General features: G+C 33.8%; 1 protein-coding gene across 1 annotated transcript in view; it reads right to left on the bottom strand.

Moving 5' to 3' along the window:
* Positions 1-887: 887 nt before the first annotated feature.
* VGlut (Vesicular glutamate transporter) overlaps positions 888-20,863 on the bottom strand; it is a 37,318-nt gene continuing 17,342 nt past the window's right edge. The window contains exons 2-9 of the mRNA XM_077431615.1: positions 9,599-9,854; positions 7,331-7,567; positions 6,360-6,553; positions 6,013-6,283; positions 5,756-5,941; positions 5,478-5,663; positions 1,146-1,340; positions 888-1,055 (exon numbers count right to left, since the gene is read on the bottom strand). Of these exons, the coding sequence (XP_077287741.1) occupies positions 888-1,055; positions 1,146-1,340; positions 5,478-5,663; positions 5,756-5,941; positions 6,013-6,283; positions 6,360-6,553; positions 7,331-7,567; positions 9,599-9,854 (1,693 nt within the window). The remainder of the gene's footprint in view (positions 1,056-1,145; positions 1,341-5,477; positions 5,664-5,755; positions 5,942-6,012; positions 6,284-6,359; positions 6,554-7,330; positions 7,568-9,598; positions 9,855-20,863) is intronic.

Raw genomic sequence — 20,863 nt, 5'->3', positions numbered from 1 at the left:
ATATTATATGATAAAGTTTGATTTGTATACTTTTTACATTTATTATAATAATTTTAAGTAAAAACTGAACATTAAGTCAAACATTTTTTTAAATACATATGTATTAATTATAAATATATTTCTATATTCAATCTCCAATAAGTTGTGATATTTCCTTAAATTTCAAACTTTATTATAATACTGTTTTAAAGACAACATTTCAACATTAAATCAAAAATATTTTTTTTATTTAATACATTTATTATTTATAAATAGTTTCAACACATATAGCTTTAAATTTTGATAATGAAATATTAGATAGAGTATTATATGTAGTTTCAACAACGATAAGTTTATATACACATTTCAATGATGGTTTTACTATTATGTACAATATAATATATCTCATAATTTAAACAAAAAAATGTAAGTGGAATATTCAATATTTATAAATGGGAGAATAACAACAGAATGAAGTGAAACATGAATTTTTAATTAAAAAATGATTTTTATATGTAAAAAAAGCTGATTTTTTAAAGTTTTTATTGAATTTTAATATAAAATATAAAATTCAACAATATTAAAATGATTAATAAATACATACAAATATGTATGTATGTAAATATATGTATATGCAGTAAATTGAAATAAATATTACATATCATTTTTGTATTCTCCCCAAAAATGTTACATTAACATTATATCTATCTAATTGTGTATACATATACCTATATATAATTTTTTGAAGTTTTAACAAGTATAATATAAATGAAATCCGAAACTTTTTATTTTGTTTCCAGGCTTTTCTTATTTGTCTACATTGATTATAATCATATTGAACATGCATAAAATATGTATAAGAAAGATCAAATTCTTAGCAGTGGATTTCATCTAAAACAAATTTATATCTAATAAGTCCTGTCATCTACAGTTCCATGCATGTAAGTGTCTTGAGCTGGTGGTTGAATTTGTTCTTGTTCAACATAATTAGCAAACGGATTTCCTGGTACGTGTTGTACTGCTCCATAATTTGATGCTGCTTGCTGCGGTATAATTTGAGAACTAGAATCTGCATCCTAAATTTCAAAAACAAAATACAAACACCTATAGTGATCTTGGGACAATAAAAGCGCAACAGTCATCAAAGTACATATTATTTTATATACCAAGTTAGTTTCTGCCTGCGTGATATCTTTGATTTGCGGTTTCTTTGCTGCATTTTCCCATTCAGCTTGTTGCTCCTCTGTCGGCTCAGCCCAAGGTTGTAATTCTCCAGATGCAAACAATCCATAGAAAGTAATACCAACAAAATGCACCATTGCTGCCATGATAAATACAGTTTTCCAACATGATTTATCAGTCTGAAATGTAAGTGTTTGTATTAATTAAAAGTTATGTCCTTTAATACAACACTTATAAATGATTTTGATGATGCATAATCTTTTTGATCAAAAACACTCGTCAAAAATCAAAATCAACTCGTTAGAAGTACATACATATGTATGTATATACATACATACATAGGGCAAAAAATGATTAGATACAATATTTAACCCCGACAAATAGAAATATTAGCCCAAATACAACGAATCCGCGATATAATAATATAAAAAAATTGCTTTCGATATATGTATGTTTTTAATACTTTTTGTTGAGATTGGGGCTGTTTAAAAAAAAGTTAATGATATGTAGCTTCTTACTATATAGAAAAGGTTAAGAAAATGTTGTCAATGGAGAAGAGGAAGCTCTTGGAGGTACATAAATATATGTATATACAGAGTCAGCTCATAAATTTTTGCGCCTGTGTGCCTTTGTCGCTTATGAAAAAAAATGCAATCGTATATATAATATCACTATTCTGTCTGAGATAACGCTCGCCGCACTATAATAGTCGTTTTGATTCGACATATGTACATACATATGTATGTATGTCACAGTTAAACCACTGCCAAACGTATATACGAATTTAATACGGATATAATAACAAAAAAAAAAACATCTATATCTTTTATCAATGTTTCCTCTAGGCAAATAGACGGCGCTACGTTTCTGAGCTTTTACCGCCATTTATTGAAAATTTATTTAATTAATTAATTAACTTTTATATTGTTTACATGTAGGTACATAGGTAGGTAGTTTTTACCATTTTTTTAAAATTAAATATAAATATTAAATTAAACATATTTAAAAGGTATTTGAAAAAAATTCGATCGCGTGCAGATCGAACATAGCACTGACATATTTCTTTTAATTTAATAATTTAATATGCCAACACCCATGCGATGATATTTCATCGGGTACAACACTGGTACAAAATAAAAATTCACAATACGATACAAAAGAAATGCAATACAAAATAAAAATACACAAAGAAAATAGAGATATAACAAAATTTTGTAAATTCGTAGAATTAACTGTAGAATTGTAGTAATTTGTAGAATTAAATGTAAATGTGTAGAATTAACAAAAAAAATTGTTTTTAACTTTTTGTAAAATGGTTTTTAAACTATGGTTTATAACTATATTAGATCGTTATTTTGATGTAAGACGAAAGCATAACGGTTTATGATAATTTTTGTATATTAATGTTTCGTTCTTCAGTCATCGAAATATAAAAAACATTTTTCGAAATATTTAAGGCGCCCTTTCTTTTACGGCGCCTGTGTGTGCCAAACACTTCGCACACACCACGAGCCGGCTCTGCGTACATATGTATAACATTAAGAGGGCTGACAGCAGCGCCTTGTCCATACAAACATATTATACTTCTCCCTTCCTCAATTATGGCACTAGGGAAATTATTTTTTAATATGCTATGGATATCCACCATTGGGGTGCATCTATCGTTTTATTTATCTGATTAATTATTTTTTATAGCAGCTAGGAGCCGCCAAACATCTATAAAATCGCCTCTTTTTTACACCCACGAAACGAGTCCAGCGTGCTTATTTAACGGTCGATTTTAAAAAAAATACGCCAATAGATGCACAGAAAGTATTTTTCTCATACCGATGATGAAATTTTTTTTAAAATTGGTCCAGTTTTGGAGGAGAAAATAGGAGAATACGAAACCTCGATTTTGTCAATTTAAAATACGTTTTATCTGGTCGAAGCGCAACTGTCGCATTCACTCAATATATATATTGATATATATTGTCGCATTCACTCAATATATACATACACTCAATATATATATCGAAGAAAGGAACGGTAACAAAATTAAGGTTTCGGGTGTACAGCCCTCTTAATAATTGAGTGGAGGATCACTTTAATTTCAATACCTATGAATTTAGATACAATTAGACACATCATTTGAGGTTGATTTCCATGAAAGTTAAAATATGAAGTACTTTCCTCAACCAAAACCATTTTTAGTAAAATGAGTTAGATTAAAAGTGAAATAATATGAGCCGTTTATTTGAAAGTGGTGAAATACTGATTGTCAGTTAAAAAAAACTATTTCTGTTTGACTTAATTCACAAGTTGCTATCACTTCTTTTATTTCGATATTTCCAGAATCTCGGAAAAAGAGAATAAACGTATTACAGGGCATCAGTATTTTTAAATATTGTTACACGCAAAACATTATATTTAATGTTTTACGAGATAATTCCTGAAAGAAGAAAAGTGGACTAATTTCAATTATAACTTTCAATTATAACGGATCATATAAATAACAAACATGTCAAAGATATGTTAATGTGAAAACTTCGACTTCCACTGACTGGTATGCGATAGAAGTCTAGGATGAGTAAGCCAGTTTATTCGTTACGCATTAGGCGAAAGCGTATCCACGGAGGCGTGAACAGACTGTAGCGATACGATATGAATGGATGGCCGTTTCATTTCCAGCCATCAATCTCCTGGCACCCCCTCCTTCCAAGGTTTATAAAGCATCCAGTTTTCCAATGCGAAAAGCCAGTGATGCGTGGCGCCGTTGTACGTGATCATAATGCGGTATGAATGTAATATACGGGGCGGCTGGACCAGCGGCGCTCAAAAGAATTTCCCGCCCACACATTACGCATACGCAACTCAAAACCGAAGGAAACCACCTCGATTCGAATTTTATACCTCGGTCTATTTTTAAACTGCTGTGACGTCTTGTACCCGTCGCTCGATTGAAGCGAACGAAGGACTTACAGCTTCGTCCAGACAAAAGTCGAATGTTTTGTTAGTGAAGCAATTTAATCCGAAGGAAAAATATTTTGAATTTAAAAGCTAGGTTTGAGAATTAAGGGATGCAGGAAGTAGATGTGGAGATATCCAGCATTGGTGGCGCAGTAGCTAGAGGCATTGTCTGGAGGCGCCGAGCGAAAGCACACTGCGTCGCCGAATTGATAATCGCCGAAGCACACTGCGTCGCCCCTTTTTAACATATCAGGAATTTATATATTATATATAAAAAAAATTATGACTTTATCAAACAACGGATGTAAAAGTAATTGAAATTGAGTCTATTTAAATTGTTTCCGTAAATTTCAACATTACATGCGTGTTTGAATACTCAAACCCACTTCCTTCCTATTAGAATGTTTAATTTTATCGGCGAATTGAGCTTCTAGGCTAATATGAACTACTGGGTAAAGTGGGTTAGCAAAACTTTTAGTTACCACACACGATTATGTGTGTACTTTGTGACTAAAACTCTACAGGAACATAAAAGGAATACTAAAATGAGCCGAGATAAATCTGATTTATTATTCATAAGCTATAGTCTAATTTCCTGGCGCTGCTCAAACGGGTGCAAGGTGGAATAAAAAGTATAATAAAATAGAAAAGTTTGAAACTTGCTCGATGTCAAATTTAGTGGTTTTCAAATAAACAGTCATTTATATATGTATGTATGTATATGCAGTATTAATGAAGATATAAAATATTTTAAATAGGTTCCGCATCTCAGGTGACAAGTAGACCATTTTTATTATACATATGTATGTATATGTATATACAAACATTTATATTTTTTCCATGGTGCCATTACAGGTTGCCCCTGAGTGATATCGATGGTATTAAACTTGTACATATAAATTCATAGATTATAATTTTTTGAAATCATATTCAAATAGTGGTGATATATTGGGTAGGATGGTTTGCCAATTTGATGAGGAACCGTTTTAATAATAAAATTATATAAATTGGTAAACTCTGATAGCAAACGATCAACTTGGATTCACAAATATCCATGTCTGAACAGCAATACTACAGAAATATTCCCGTATAAATTATTTTCAATCGAGATCAACCCAGGGCTTGCACCCGGAAATCTCTCGGTAGTTCATTAGCGCAACCACCGAGCTATAATGCTGGCTATACTGATTTAGTTACTAAATCTGAAATAAATTTTCATTTTCATGCTTATTTATTTTCATCGCAGTTCATGTTGAAAGATATCTGTCGTGTTCCTTACAGAGGGGAAAACGATCTGATAATACGGTTCAGCTTCGACGTAATCATTGTGCAAATTAAAACAATACGTATAAAATGAGATCAAATACCTTGTCGCTGGTGATGTTGTCGATAGCGATCGGACATATAAGACCGGCGATGGTGCCAATTCCATTCGACATTCCCATGAGAATACTGGCATATCTTGGAGCGATATCCAGATGATTGACATTATATCCTGATATGGCGAATCCACTGAATGCAACACCGAATGTCAACGCTGTCGTAGCTGTCACCTGAATAGTTCGTTTAAATATTGCCATAAATGTCAGAGCTCATATTCATATATAAGTTTATATTAGTTCAGTATGTGTGTATGTATAATTACCGCTGTTTTGGCATAAGCAACTACGATGAAGAAAAGAGCCTCCAAACCAAAACCTCCGCAATTGAATAGTTTCCTAACATTAGTCGTTGATAAAAGTCCAGATCTTCTCACGTAATCGGCAAGCAAACCCCCTAAAGGTACTATGATCGTCATCAATAAATGAGGCAAAGCACCAACTAATCCAGTCTACAAAATGATCACGCGTTTAGTATACATTTAAATTTTACCGAAAATTCTTTTTAACTGTCGAAAAATACCTCAGCAATTTCAAATCCGAAAGATCGTTGTAGATATGTGGCTTGGAACAGAACGAGGAGATAGAAGTTCCAAGAGCGGCAAAAGTTCGCTACAATGATGGCGTAGACGGGCAGAGAAGTCATGAAATCTCGCCATGGGGTAGTGGAAAATGTCGGCATGGCCACCTGTGTAGATTGTCCAAGGGATTGTTCGATGTACATCAACTCGCGTGCTGATATTGTGGGATGCTTTGCGGGTTTTTCGAAAGACAGCCACAACCAAAACAAGTACCTTTGAATTGAATTATCGAATTTAATGTATTTTATTTTCCCATAATTCAAATTATATGTGTAATTATTAGTTATACCATATAAGTCCGGCGATTCCATAAAAGTAGAAAGGTGCCTGCCAACTGATCCAACCAGTAAGAATTCCAGACAGAGGCATACCCAACACAACACCAGCATATGAGCCACAGAAGGCTAGCGTAGCCAATCTTGATCTTTCCATTGGAGGTGCCCAAAAGCGCCATATACCGTGACAAGCTGGATACGTCACTCCCTAAACAATTGTATACTAATTAGTCAACATGTCTAAGTTATCGTGTCTGCTGTTTAAATAAAAATTTTCTATCGCTAGAATGTCCATAAAACCATACGCAGCTTTACATATCATGTTACTATAATGGAGAAAATTCATTCGAACCAACAATTTTATTTGTGTCGTTTGACGAAAAATCCGATTCGGCATCAGGTGTTTCTTTCAAAATGGCAGGATTATATTTTATCCCCGTAAATAGTGGGGAGGAGGTCTTTAAGAAAAGATAAGTTCCACTTTCAAAGGGAGGATCTTAACGGACGTCAAAAGTCTGAGCTGTGGTACCGTTGGCAACTGACGATGATGGTGTCTGTTCCTCGTAGCACATACATACGTATTCATACGCGTGGCTTTGTATGGCGGTCCATCCGAGCGGATATGAGCCCATAAGATGAGCCCAGATTTACTTTGTATTGTGTTGTCGAGCTTGCTAAGGGGGTGGAGTGGGTTGTGGCACAAGCTTCTGCTTCTTTGTGTCATCAAAGGAATAAACTAACAATAAAATCCGATATTAACCATCCTTATTCGGCATTTCTTTCGACGCGCACGAGCGATCATTTCAGTTCAGACGTGTCCCGCCACTCCTCCAAACGAGATTAGACCCTTATTCGCGTCGCGAGGGTGAAAACAAAGGACTACAAATTATGCTAAGAAAGAATAATGAAGTCTGCGTGCCATCTTACATTCGGAATGAACGTATCCCCTGTTTTGCGTGCTTAAAATTTTGGAAAATTCACTCACCTCGACAAGTCCTTGCATGATCCTAACTATGATGAGAAGAACTGGACTCTCTAAGGATTTGGCACCGGGTACTAGGAGATTCAGGAATGACGAGCAAGCGATGGCAGTGCCGAATATTCTGTTTGCAGGATACAGTGAAGCCAAGAAGCCTCCGGGAATTTGAGTGACTAAATATCCCCAGAAAAATGATGAATCTACGGCACTCTCCACTCCCACTGTCCAATTTAACTTTAAAGTCTGCAAGTGATAGAATTAAAAATGTTACAAAACTTTCTTAATAAGATTTGTATAATCAGGAACACAGTGAAGTTTTTAACTGAAAATATGTACATACATACATGAAATACATTATTTATTGTTAAAAAAAATCTTCTAAAACTATTACATTTACAAAATTTAACGTGTTGCATCAGCCCAATTGTACTTTGAGATCTAAAAATATGACGTAGCAATAAAAACGACATCGAGAAAAGTAGTAAATACTAGTCCAATATCCACATAAAATAATGCATATTCATACTTATATACATATATGTAATCTTATGTTCGAAAATAGCGTGCATATGTAAGTTTTGTAGAAATTTCATGTTATCGACTTAATAATCGAAAATCAGAGTCGTTTGGATAGGTATGATTATGAATTAATACTCGTAATATAAAAATAAGACGGTAAAATAGACCGTTAAGTATGGTCCCTAGACGATTCCTCGGTGATTTTTTTCCACCGTCCCAGCCTCCCCATCTGCCACCATTCTCCCCATTTTCTGGAGAGGAAGGGGGTAGGTTAGGGGGTTACCCCGTTTGTGGGATTGCCGCCTAGTTGGGGCATCAATGCAATCAGAATTACAAAACACTCGGTCCGAATGAAGGGCGGCCTTTGCTCGTAGATATTTATATACTGATGCTGGGATTTTCCCTTTTATATTACCTTGACTTAAACGCTGAGTTCACGTGCCTCATTTACACAAACTGTACATATTCACCAGAATCTCTGGCGAAACCAGAAAACACTTTTATGTACATTTATTAATTCGCTCGAAAGATACACCTTATCTTTTAGTATTGTTTCAATATATTTCATTTTTCTTCAACCAACCAAAATGTGTATAGCCTCATTTTGACATTTTCTAGGAATTTCATCTCCAATATTGTTAAATTGAGTATGTTATATGTAATAATTATAAATAAATGAAAATTACTAAATACACTATCGAGGTATTGATTTTCATATTCATATTTCACTTGTTTTAATTTTATTCACTTATTTTATTTTATTTAAATTTAGTCGATTGGTAACGAATTGTAATCATACATGGACAAAACGAATGATGAGTTATTCGCGAAAATTATGTGTTATATTAAATAAGTGTTGATAGTTCGAATGTCGTGAATATTATCTACTTCGGTTCCGTTCTTAAAACGCAGCTTCGGTGCATCATCAAGGTTGTGATATCGAGTGATTGAAATTATTTTATGTGCGCGTTTTCAATGGAAGTTTTCCAAAATTTGACGTATTATTTTATTATAAAAAGTGCTAATAATAAATATCAGTGTTTGTGTTAAATTTTGTGCAAAGTATATCGAAGAAGATGATTAGACAAAGGTGCTTTAACCGTTGCTATGGAGACTACATGCAGTTGGTCAGTTAAATACAGTTAAATATTGTATTATATTATACCTAATTTGTATCCGTATTTTATAAAATATACAAAAAAAACTCATTTTGAAATATTTTTTTATGATTGCAGCAAAGGTGAGAGGTGAAATTTAAATTTTGGAGATATTCTTTCCCGTCACTCGTAAGTTATTTTTTTTTCCAACTGTCTATATTTATATATAGAAGATATTTTCCACAAATGTCATCATTAATTTATTAACGTTACTACTTTGGTGTATTTTAATTAAAATATTACCAACCCTTAGGTCGTATACATATGTCGATTAATTTAGCATATACATATAATCATTATAAATTTAGATACAAATGGATGAATGCATATAAAATGACAAAATATTTTAAATTAATTTTTATTGTATCGATCACTGGTTTCATTAGCGACAACCCCATCGACGCAGCCCCATGGCGAACGACTGTTGAAAAAGTTGATTAAAAGGTGAATTTATGGCGCGTGCATTAATTGTTCGCAGTTCACGAAATGAATACAAATTTATGGCTTTCGGCCTGCCGTTTTAGCCGCCATCCGAAATATAATATTAAACGAATGTGGGGTTGCGGTTGAAAGGCTGTTGGTAGAAATGTTTGAATACCTCGTGTTCGAATTCCAACTTGGCCATGCCCATGTTGCACCGCATACCGAAGGATATGACAAATCCGATGCAGGTGAGGACAGCGATTGTGAACCTCTTGGAGAGACAGGGGCACTCTGGCCTGACGTACTTGTCGATGTGTCGTAGTGGTGGTCGTTCTGGAGAGGGCAGGGACTCTGGCGAACCAGCACCAGCTCCAAAAGTCTTCTCATATCCCTCCTTCTGGTCGAATTCGAATTCTTCATATTGGGGATTCCTGTAAAAAGGTTGAGATCATTCAAGGAAAACTCATTGTTAATATTTCAAAATCGAATATGTAAGCTTTCCCATTTTCCATTAACCAAATTAGTTTTTTAAAAGTAGCTTAATGTCATTTCCATACGTTACTGCTTTATATTATGTAGAAATAAGAATATTTGTTAAGTCAAATGGTAATGCTTCTTATTAGTAGTATGTTTTTCCTATCATGCAATAGGAATGGATAGGAAATTATTTTATGTTGCAAATTTTACATGAGACCGTTTCGATGACCAACTTTTGATGAAAGACGCAAAATGTATGAATAGCCAAACCATCGAGAAAATCGAATGTATATTTTTAATTTAATTTGAAATTAAATCTTAAGACTCAATGTGTATTGGTATATGTCTGTGTATTATGGAGGTTTTTTGAACACCGTTAGTCATATTGAAGTGAAACATAATATCGGTTACTGAAATGCTTAACGATACGACGTATTTTTTTTTTAAATTTTCAAGTTGACCGGAAGTGGTAACTCCTCTTATGTGTTTTCCTTTTTGTTTTTTTCTAAGTTTTTGGATTCAAATAACTGTTCTTAACCGTTCAACAGATCAGACTGAAACTATAATAAATGTAATAGAAATAACAAATTCCATACATTTATATATGAACGTATCAAGCTGAAAAATTATATTTTTATTATTTGTGTATGTACTAACTTAGAGATGATATATTTTTCGTTAGAATTCTTAAACTGGAAGTAGTAATATTTTTTCGTCTTGATATTTTATATTTATATTGAAATGATGTAATAAAAAAATTGAACAAAATACCACACAAAATCATAGTCTCCTACATTTGCGCTCAATTTGTATCGAAAATGCTCTCATAGCCGGTGTGTGTGTGAACATGTATGTGTACATATGTATGAATGTTTCACTATCGAATTTTGTTTTTTATACTTCTTATTTTCCTCAAATACATACACAAAGGCATGGGTTGATCGAATTATTTTTCAGTTTTGATTGACTTTTGCATATTCTGGAATACTCTCCTGAGATTTCAATACTATCGAATACAAAACAACTCTAGTTGCATTTTTTCAACGAAAAGGATATGCATTTTTTACATTGCTTATACATAATATATAGAGTGATAAGTTCGCATTCAAATATCCCATCGTCAAAACTTGTGTTGCGACGGCTTTGTACTATAAATTTATTTTTTGTATTATAAATTTCTTTGTTCTTTAAATTCTCACTGTTTACTGATACCGGAAGTAATATATGAATTAGTAACCGTGCCGGAAGTTACATTTCATCATAAAATCAACGGAAGCGTGTGAGAGATAACGAAAATTTTTTGCGTCAATTTAACTACATATACGCGTGGCGTTAATGGTTCAGTTATGCGACACCGGTAAAGTAACTTCGACGACAAAATGTCACGACAGGCATTAGTCAAATGCTTTATATTGGCGTGTCTAGATTCAGATTCACATATAGATACGTGTTTGCAGTCGTCGCAAACCATCGGTCGGCTATGAATCGAATTCTAAATGAAAATCTGCACAGTATTCAGATACGATCGTACCCCAGACTTTGTTGTATGTATTTTAATGAGGGAAAGGGTTGAAAAAATGGTTCATGATTTCTGATATAGATAATGAATGCTAGATACAGTACACACGACCGAAATAACTGGTAAAAAGGGCATCCCTCGGTGTTCGTTGCGTTAGGGGAGACATCCCCATTTGGAATGGGTATAATGGTCGCCTTTTGTTGCGCTAATGCTTTCCCCGTCCCGCGACGTATAATTTTAGAAATTTAACATCATTTTATGGAATCGGTTTTGGGGCGGTGTGGACGAGGGAGACAAATGGGGTGAGGGAGAAACCGTCTGGATGTATTATAGTATATTGTGAAGGGGAGGAGGGGGGGCGTCATTCATGGTGTTTTCTTGTCGATTGCAGGTGTAATGCAATCAGTGCATCAGGTGGATGCGCTCGATTGCCCCACGACCATACACACACAGAAAATATATTAAAAGCTTTCGGAATCATCATATCTTTTTTGTTTGTTTAAAAAAAAACAGCCTATATTTTTCTCGTATGCTTCAAGTACTAATTAAATGTATTTATTCAATAAAAAATCTTACTTTCGCGTAATGTAAAATCGACTTAATTAGCAGAATCGAAATTAAATTTTCTGTGCCAATCCATCTGTCCGTGAAATATCTCGAAATAATAATAAATATATGTATATAAAATATTTTTGTCCTTATAAAAAGAAGATATCTAAAGATACACATATTTATATCTATGGCTAAGCAAAAAATAGATACAATAATAAATATGGATGTAAAAATGAAATAAGGTAAGAAGATAAATATGAAACAAATAAATCAAATATATAAAAATAAATACATTTACTATCTCAAATTCAGCAATTCCTTAACCAGGTCAGTATATTTTAGATCAAACAAATCCAAGCTAGTTAATGCCTATAATAGATTAATCCAAGGGGCATTAATCAGAAATCTAGTTAATGCCCCTTGCGACAGGTGACGATGCCATCAAATTAGTACGTGCTACAGTATAAGAGAACAAACGGCGATATATAATGTACTTTAATTGGTTAGGAAAATTTATTTGAGAAATTTGAGGATTGCTCATCAAATCAACCAATAATTTGTAATGTACCTGAACATATGTATGTATACTATAATATGAAGGGTTGCTGTAAAATTAAATATATCTATTGGATTTTAACTTGGACATATTATAAATACATTTAATTGTAGTATACTAGAATTGCCGTGCGGGTGAAAGTTGAATATGAAAAGTTGGTAAAACATTGAACTTTTTTAGTATATTTTGTATGGGGTACGTTTTGTATGACTTCGAGCTAAGTTAAAGTACAGATCTTTTAGTTCACGAAGTCTTCGGATGCCAGATATTCCGTGATCGAGATTTTAGTGACGTATGCAACATTTATAATTGATAAAATCAACCACTGGCGTTGCTCAACAACCACTTAACCAGTTTAGCACAGTTTACATTAAAGAGGCCAATTTCACCAGCAACCCGGTTGAGCAGATATACATATCGCTATATATATTGGAGACGTTACCAACATATTTGTGCAAGCCACAGGAGAAAAAAAACAAATCACGATTCCTCAGGTCCCTGAACTTATTAGGTGTATAAAACTTAAATTCATTAAGAACCTGAGGATTGTGTACTATCCCATTTAATAGCTTAAAAAAGTGCTTTCCCAAAAACATAACACGACGAGACTCCAATGAGTTGAGGCCTAGCGCCCCTAATAGGAATGCACTACGATAAAACCAAGGATAATAACCATACAATTTCATATAAAGATATCTGAGAAACCGTTTTTGGATTCATTGGACTCCATATAATAGAATAAAATTCTAGAACATATGTGTACATACATATTATATACATATAGAAAGACGCTAATCTGTGTGTATGTGTGTGTGTGTGTCCTAACGCTAGCAGAACATAATGAATCGATAAAAAGCCTAAACTTTGTATAAATTCATTCGCAGCTCGAACCGGTCACCTCTCAAACACAACTTCCTCTATATAGGTATATTCGAGTTGGGAGTTAACCAATTACGCCATTGTCCGATTTCAAATTGTCCTTTTTTTTAAACATTAATTGAAAATTTACATTCTCGCCATATAAAAATAAGTAATTATAATAAAAAATTTTTAGTTTTCATATTAAACAATTACATATATTTTTTAATTAAATTAAAATTAATTATATTTTGACCATATTCGTAAAATAAAATTTATTTTCGCGGGCACGCGGGCGGATATCGAGCCTGGGTCCCATAATTGTAAGGCGCGCTTATGCGCTAACACACTCGGCCACCGTCTCACCCAGAAAGTGTGTGGTATATGCACATCATATATGTATGTAATTTGTTATGTGTAATAATAATATTCAAAGTTACGAGGTCAACGACCGTTTATTTATAACTCGAAAATATTACATATTACATTTTGTAAACTTATTATAATAGCTAAACTTTTGTATGCATTAAATTTAAAATTGGAATACAGCAGCTTTACAGTTGTCTTCGACCTTACACATGAATTATTTAGTTTAGTTTTAAAATTACTGTTTCAGTTCCGATTCCAATTACTTATTACTATTCATATTGTAACTTTATTTTAAATCATGTATCAATCCGAAAGCACCCGTTGAAATTTCAACAGGCATAAAACTAGTGTGTGTAATTACCGTTTCGCGTTAGCAATAGTTTTCGCGTGCTTTCAAATGTGACGATTCTAAACGATATGATATAACGTGATAAAAATGGGAAATATTTCGCGATATTATATAGACGGGCGCGGAGGGAAATCTGTGAATTCATCGAGGTCTTCATCGAGACCATTACTCGAGCACTTACTCACTCGAGGAGGGAGACACGATCGAGAGGGACACGCCGATGCGGTGTCTGCGAGCGGAGACGAGGAGGATATATCAACAGTTTCTTACATCCTGGGTGAAAGATATCCGCGGCATGAGAATGAGTCGGCGCCAGGGAGGGCCACAATATGCACTCGAGGCCCTCAGCACGCGCCTCGCCTATGAATAAGTCCCCGCTTAGAGAGGCACAGATACGCATCGACGTCCAATTTATATATGTACGTACATATATCTATATATGTATATACGTACAAATACATATATTTTATTGTGTGTGTGTGTGTGTGTGTGTGTGTGTGTATTATTTTGCGTATTCCTATACATGTACAAATAAGCTGATTCTGAAGCGAATCCAATTAGTAGAAATGAAAGTCAACCGAGAAAACGAAATTAAACGAAGGATTAGGTTTTGCTTGAAGCTCCTCCATAGATCATTAAGGGGACCTTAGAGGGAAAATTAATTTGTGTTTCGTTCCATTGGAATTAGGTAATTAGCGGAGGTCAAATGACTGTCGAGTGAATTTTTTTTTATTCAAATGTGTATTAATATAGCTTCGATTTATACTAATAGTTTTAATTGTGATTACCAAAAACGGCTTAACTTGTTAAAATTTATAATAAAATATATACATATCATATATATAAAGACGGTAATCTGTGTGTGTGGGTGTGTATGTGTGTGTGTGTGTGTGTGTGTGTGTGTGTGTGTGTGTGTGTGTGTCCTAACTCTCGCCGAACATAATGAATGAATCGATAAGTTCATTTTTCGACAAAACGACTCGAACCGATCACCCCAAATAGCCTGAATATGGGTCTAAATTGAGCTAATGGTCACGTGCATCACGCCAAATCCAATTCTTCATTTCACCTTTTTTTTTTAAACATTAATTGAAATATTCCTTCTCGTCATATAAAATACGTAATTATAATAATTTTAATTTAGCGAGGTTTTGAACCATTTTTTTTCTTTTCATATAAAACAATTAAATATATATTTTTAATTGAAATTATTGAAATTAATTTATATTTTAGCGATATTTGAAAAATAAAATTAATTCCAAATCACGGAATCGAACTAAGGCCCCCTCGCCCAGAACAGGTAATCTAGCCATTAGATTACAGCCTCGACAGAAAAAACGCTCTAAAATTACTTAATATTCGATTATCCTTTAGAAGTATGGGGAACCAATCATTCGCGTATCTTCGGCTTTCATTGACAAGAAAAAGGATAATAATTCGACCTATGTCTCTTGAAAACAAGGAAGGACTTTGAAAACTAGTATTTTTAACCGTTTTAACGTCAAAATTTAATGAGATAAATTCTGATAAATTCTGCAAAAGAAAACAAAAATCATCACCATGGGTATCAAAACTAAAAAAAGAGACCTCGAAGGGTTTTCCAACTCGTGATCAAAAATAATAGTATTTTGAATTTATTTTGTAAAGCATATATGTATTTACATCTATATAAACGATGCGAAAAGTATTAAATAAAGATGAAATTGAATTTAAATAATACAATGATAAGTGTAGTTTTAATTTTTTTGACGAAAACTACTTCTATTGTGTTTCTTGTCGTTATATAACTTCTCATATGAATTATACATGTGTCCGTTCGAAAAACGATATAAGATTTATTTTACGTTGGCCTCACTAGATGCAATATAATTTATTGGAATGAGTCCGGTCCTGGGTGTGAAAACAGGCGGAAGTGACATCAAGAGGCCACCGCGATATTGGTTTCAGCCCTCGCACCTCGGGGTGGTAAAGAAGGGGGGGGGGGGTGTAGTGGAGACGCTTTCCACAAGAGGCTGAGGGCCGGCTAGAGGGATACAGAGGGAGAGAATCGGGTGGGGAGAGGGGGGAGCATCGACTGCTCCCCGGAGGCAACCTCTCTCATATTAATTTATTGTATAATTGGCACTCCCCGCAAAACACTTTTAAAGACAAAATTCAAATGACGATTTGTACCGTAATGAGCGGAGGTGTTTCGGAGTGTTCGGTTAAATCGTTTATTATATTTCAATTATAAGCTTCGCATCAGATCCGAGGTTGTGTTCGGAAGAAGTTTGAATAAATAATCAGTGACGCCCTAATGAGGTGTAATGGATCTTAAAACGACCACGACGACAACAAAGGACCCTCATGGGGATGGTTCGGTTATAACGAGACAATTTACATCGCTGATCTGACTATTATACCTACGTATGGATGCTACATATTTTAGATAGTGATATTGTACAATAAATACAACGAAAAAATATATACATATCTGTAGTTTGAATAAATATGTATTTGTAATACACAGTACATATTTGTAGTTTGAATAAATATGCATGTTTCCTAAAAAGATTTTTTTTGTATGATCAAGCGTTAGTATATTATAATGTAATATTGCTAGAAAGCAAAATAATAAGTTTATTGATCGTAAAATAGAAAGATTGCTTTGATGTTTTTTAGACTATTTTGATTTTGCAACCTTCTATAAAATTCAGTTAATATCATATATGTACATACGTACATACATACATATGTACTATTATAAAACAATTTTTGTATGTGAATATATAATATGTTGGTTTGTATAGATTTGTGTATACTTGTCAATTTTATTTTGATTAAATCTCGACTTTAGGAAAAATTTTTTGGGGGGGGATAATTTTTACAACCTAATTATAAAATTAAGTGAGTAGGTATCATAAGCGGGTGGCTGCGGGTTTGCCTTAGTTTTATTTATTTTAACATACTAAATTTGAATTAAATGATGTATTATTGATTCATGAATTTCTTTTGTGTCGGAGTGTATGTAAAATTCTCTGAGAAATCGGTCTTTCAACTACATGTGTATGTACTTTTAAATAAAATCAGCAATATATAATTATTATATATGAACTTACATATATAGTAATAATAGATTTGAATTTGAATCAGTTATTAAGATTTACAATTTAACATTAATTTAGAGACTTACATTTGATGTATATATTACATAATTACATAGTATGATCCGTAACTGTCAAAATGAATTATTTTTAATAAATTTTGCAAAATGGTTTAACTTGTATTCAGATGAATAAAAAAATGTCGTCATAATAAAGTGCTTGTACAGGATTGTAGCAAAAGTCGAAGAGGTACCTAGTCTGATTTACTGGTCTACCAACACTAGCACACGCTTCTATCCCGACACGTTATTTCTTTCGCATTACGGCGGCCGCAGTTCTTATGGTCGTCTCGTAAGAATTATGGGTTTGGAACCTGAGAATTGCCTTGTTAGAGGTTTTTATTTATGAGCAGATTTATTTTATGTGCTCGACGGATTTGCCAAGTGAATTGATAAGTCGGAAAGGGAGTAGCGTGTCGCATTTTTCCAACACGCCCCGTCAAAGTTTGTCCGGGTAGGTGCGCTCCTCCGAGTTTTCCCTTCGTCGAATAATCCAGAGACGATTTTCAAAAATCACACTTCGTCTATGAGAAGCGGAAAAGTGTTGAAAATATTTAGAAATCGTGCGACCGTTATGATCGTGTATACGGCTTGTAAGGGGAATTGATTTCTTGCAAATCTATGGGGCATTAGGTTAGGCAATAAAACGGTGTATTGAATATCCTACGGACGTGAGAAACGGTTGTATTGTGCGATTAGGGGGATCGTGCTTTGTATACGATTTTTCGCTCTACGTCCTTAATGAAAATGCAATATAAATTTTATTCACCCTTCACGTGATAGCACTCGACCTGGATGTTTTGAAATATCTACATTTTATATTGCAAATATGTGTACAACCGACCCACTCACGTATGAACATTGATTTTAAATAAAAGATAATACTTCTACAACGCATTTCGAATACTTGCAGATTAAAAATAAATATATATGCATTTAGAAACACACTGAGTAACAATTCATTATCTTTGGTGAAGAATTATCCTTTTGAAAGTTTTTTTTTAAGTAAAATGTGAATAAAAATATTATCACATACAAATAACAATGAAATACGATGCCAAATTTTTTAGACAAACATGCATTTCAAATAATACAGTATCAGAAAAATGATTCATTTCGATTTTTTTAACAATTTCTCGACAGAATTTTTAAATCGAAACAAATCAATAACTCTACACTCAACAAAAACTTATGTAGAAACTTTTCCATTGATAACCTGCTTGTTTAATTAAAAGTAATCTGATCATTCCATATAAAATTGTTATAGTCGCGATGACGAGAATTCTATTTCATAACTGAAAAATGGAATAATTTTTAGGTTTTTATTCGTAGAAGTTAAGTGTCATATCTAATAAAAGGAAATATAAAGTTCTTACTTAAGTTAGAGTGAGTTTAAATTTGAAGCTAGGTCTGCTGAAAGCAATGCAATTTCCTCTCCGACAGACGCTAAATTTTTCCTAGCACTTTTATTAAATCCAAGTCTGCAGTAAATATCAATTACCGAGAGGTGAGAGTGAGAGAGGGAGGATTTGAATAAGTCGTGTAACTTAAATCCTCACCCTTCGAGAAAGAAGTCGAGCCTTTTCTTCACAGAGTGTAATTAAACCTCCTTTTGAAATCGCCGCTTACGCCATATCCTCTCGCGTTACAAAAGTAAAGCAATACGAATCGCTCCGACAGAATTAAACCCGATTGGCGCTTTTATTTAATTTGCAACGCGAAAAAAAATACGCGCACACAATTCGACACTGTGCTCGGTCGTTATGGTTATAGTATGAAAGCGCGCGTATAAACGCCCCTTCGAGTCCAACAGGTTGTTACAAGCCGATGGCTCCCGCGGGAAACCAATCTGGGGACCGTGAGACGTGAATCTCACACACAGACACGATACTATAGACTCAATAACAAGGGTGTATATTATCTACTTTGACACGAAAAATAGATATACGTGAAAATATTGCGTTACATGTCAAAATTTTACGGAGAAATATGTATTTTTCTGGCGCGACTTACAATATCCACTGCCACATTTTCCACATTGAAAGGCACTGTTTTTGTTATGTACTACTTAAAATACACTGTTTGAGGGCGATTGGTTCAGCAGTCGAATTGGTAGTCTTCACTCAATAAAACTCAATTTGGTAGAGCGGTGAGCAGGCTCGATCCGGCACGACGGGGGCCCGCGTACTAAAGCCAAAGCGGGGCCCCAACCCCACCATACCCTCTAACGTGGGGGTCCCCACAGCACAGATACTCAATGCCGAGAAAAAAAATGTTCCAGCATCCTCTATTTTCATCTAAACCGTTCGCTTTGAAAATAATAAAGTTGATTAATTATCCACAGACAGAGTGTGGAATGTCTGGGATGAAGTATTTGTCTAATTTGTTTCTATTATAGATGTATGTGTGGTATAAAAATTATGAATTAAAGTATGCATATATGAGCCGTTATATTTGAAAGTAGTGGAAGTCCAATTTTCAGTTCAAAAAACACTATTTCGTTTGACTTAATTCACAAATTGTTGTCACTTATTTTAATTCGATATATGTATTCATAATCTTGGAAAAGCAGAATAAACGTATTACAGACCACCAGTATTAAAAATAAAACATTATGTTAATGTTTTGCGAAGTATTTCTCGAAATGAAAAAAAAGAAAAGTGGACTTTTGCCACTATCAAATAAAACGGCTTATATATTGAAAAGAGCTAGATTAACTAACGAGTCGGTTGCAATGAATGGTGAAGATTCGATTTAAAATTTTAATTGAATTTATTTCAAATGCTTAGAATTGTATTTAAATTATATGTAGTAGTGCGATAAATCAAAAAAATGTTTTTAAAATGTTTAAATTGAATTCATCTGTAGTCTGTACAATCTATATATTAATTATAATAGAAAAAAATCGATACATTTGTCTTCTGATCCAAAAATCAAGTTTTAAATACTAGGGTTTTGAAGACAAAATCCTAGGACCTAAAGCGCGGTTCTATTGATTTTAGTCTTAAGTAAATCCATATTAAGTTACTTTTTTAGATTCAGAGAATGACTGAATATATCGAGACATTTATTTTTACTTGATCCTAATATTTACAATGTCAAGCTGAAAAAAAATTCTATTACAATTTTTTTTTTATTTCAATTTCAATTGAATAATAATTCGTATTTTATTTATATGGAAATATCGTAATAAGAATATTTGAAAGGCCTCGCAGGGATTAGCGAGTTCCTTGCTAGGGATGCGAATCGTCTCCAGGGATATAGTATTTGCTTACCGCACTCCTAACCCAAATTAACGTTCACTCCACGCGGACGAGGCATCCGGCCCTCAGCCCCCTTCACTCTCTCAACTCCATCCCCATTCCACTCCGGTTGCTAAGCGGCCTTTCAATGGAAATGTTCCGGTGAATGAACGTAGAATGAAAGGCCATTACGGTGTCAGCGAGCTGGCCTGACGCCGCCAACCCTCCCAGAGCGGACTGCTCCTCATCCAGGGTTGTCTGGTAACGCGCGTCCAGCTGCAAGACGACCCTTAAACCCTCCCTTACCCTTCCAAAAATACCTTAGTTTAAGATCGATAGTGAAATGGCGCACGGACTTGCATTAATGCGACTACGC

The sequence above is a fragment of the Arctopsyche grandis genome, chromosome 5 (assembly GCF_051622035.1).
Source record: "Arctopsyche grandis isolate Sample6627 chromosome 5, ASM5162203v2, whole genome shotgun sequence".
Lineage (NCBI taxonomy): Eukaryota > Metazoa > Arthropoda > Insecta > Trichoptera > Hydropsychidae > Arctopsyche > Arctopsyche grandis.
This window is presented reverse-complemented; position numbering and strand designations above follow the sequence as displayed.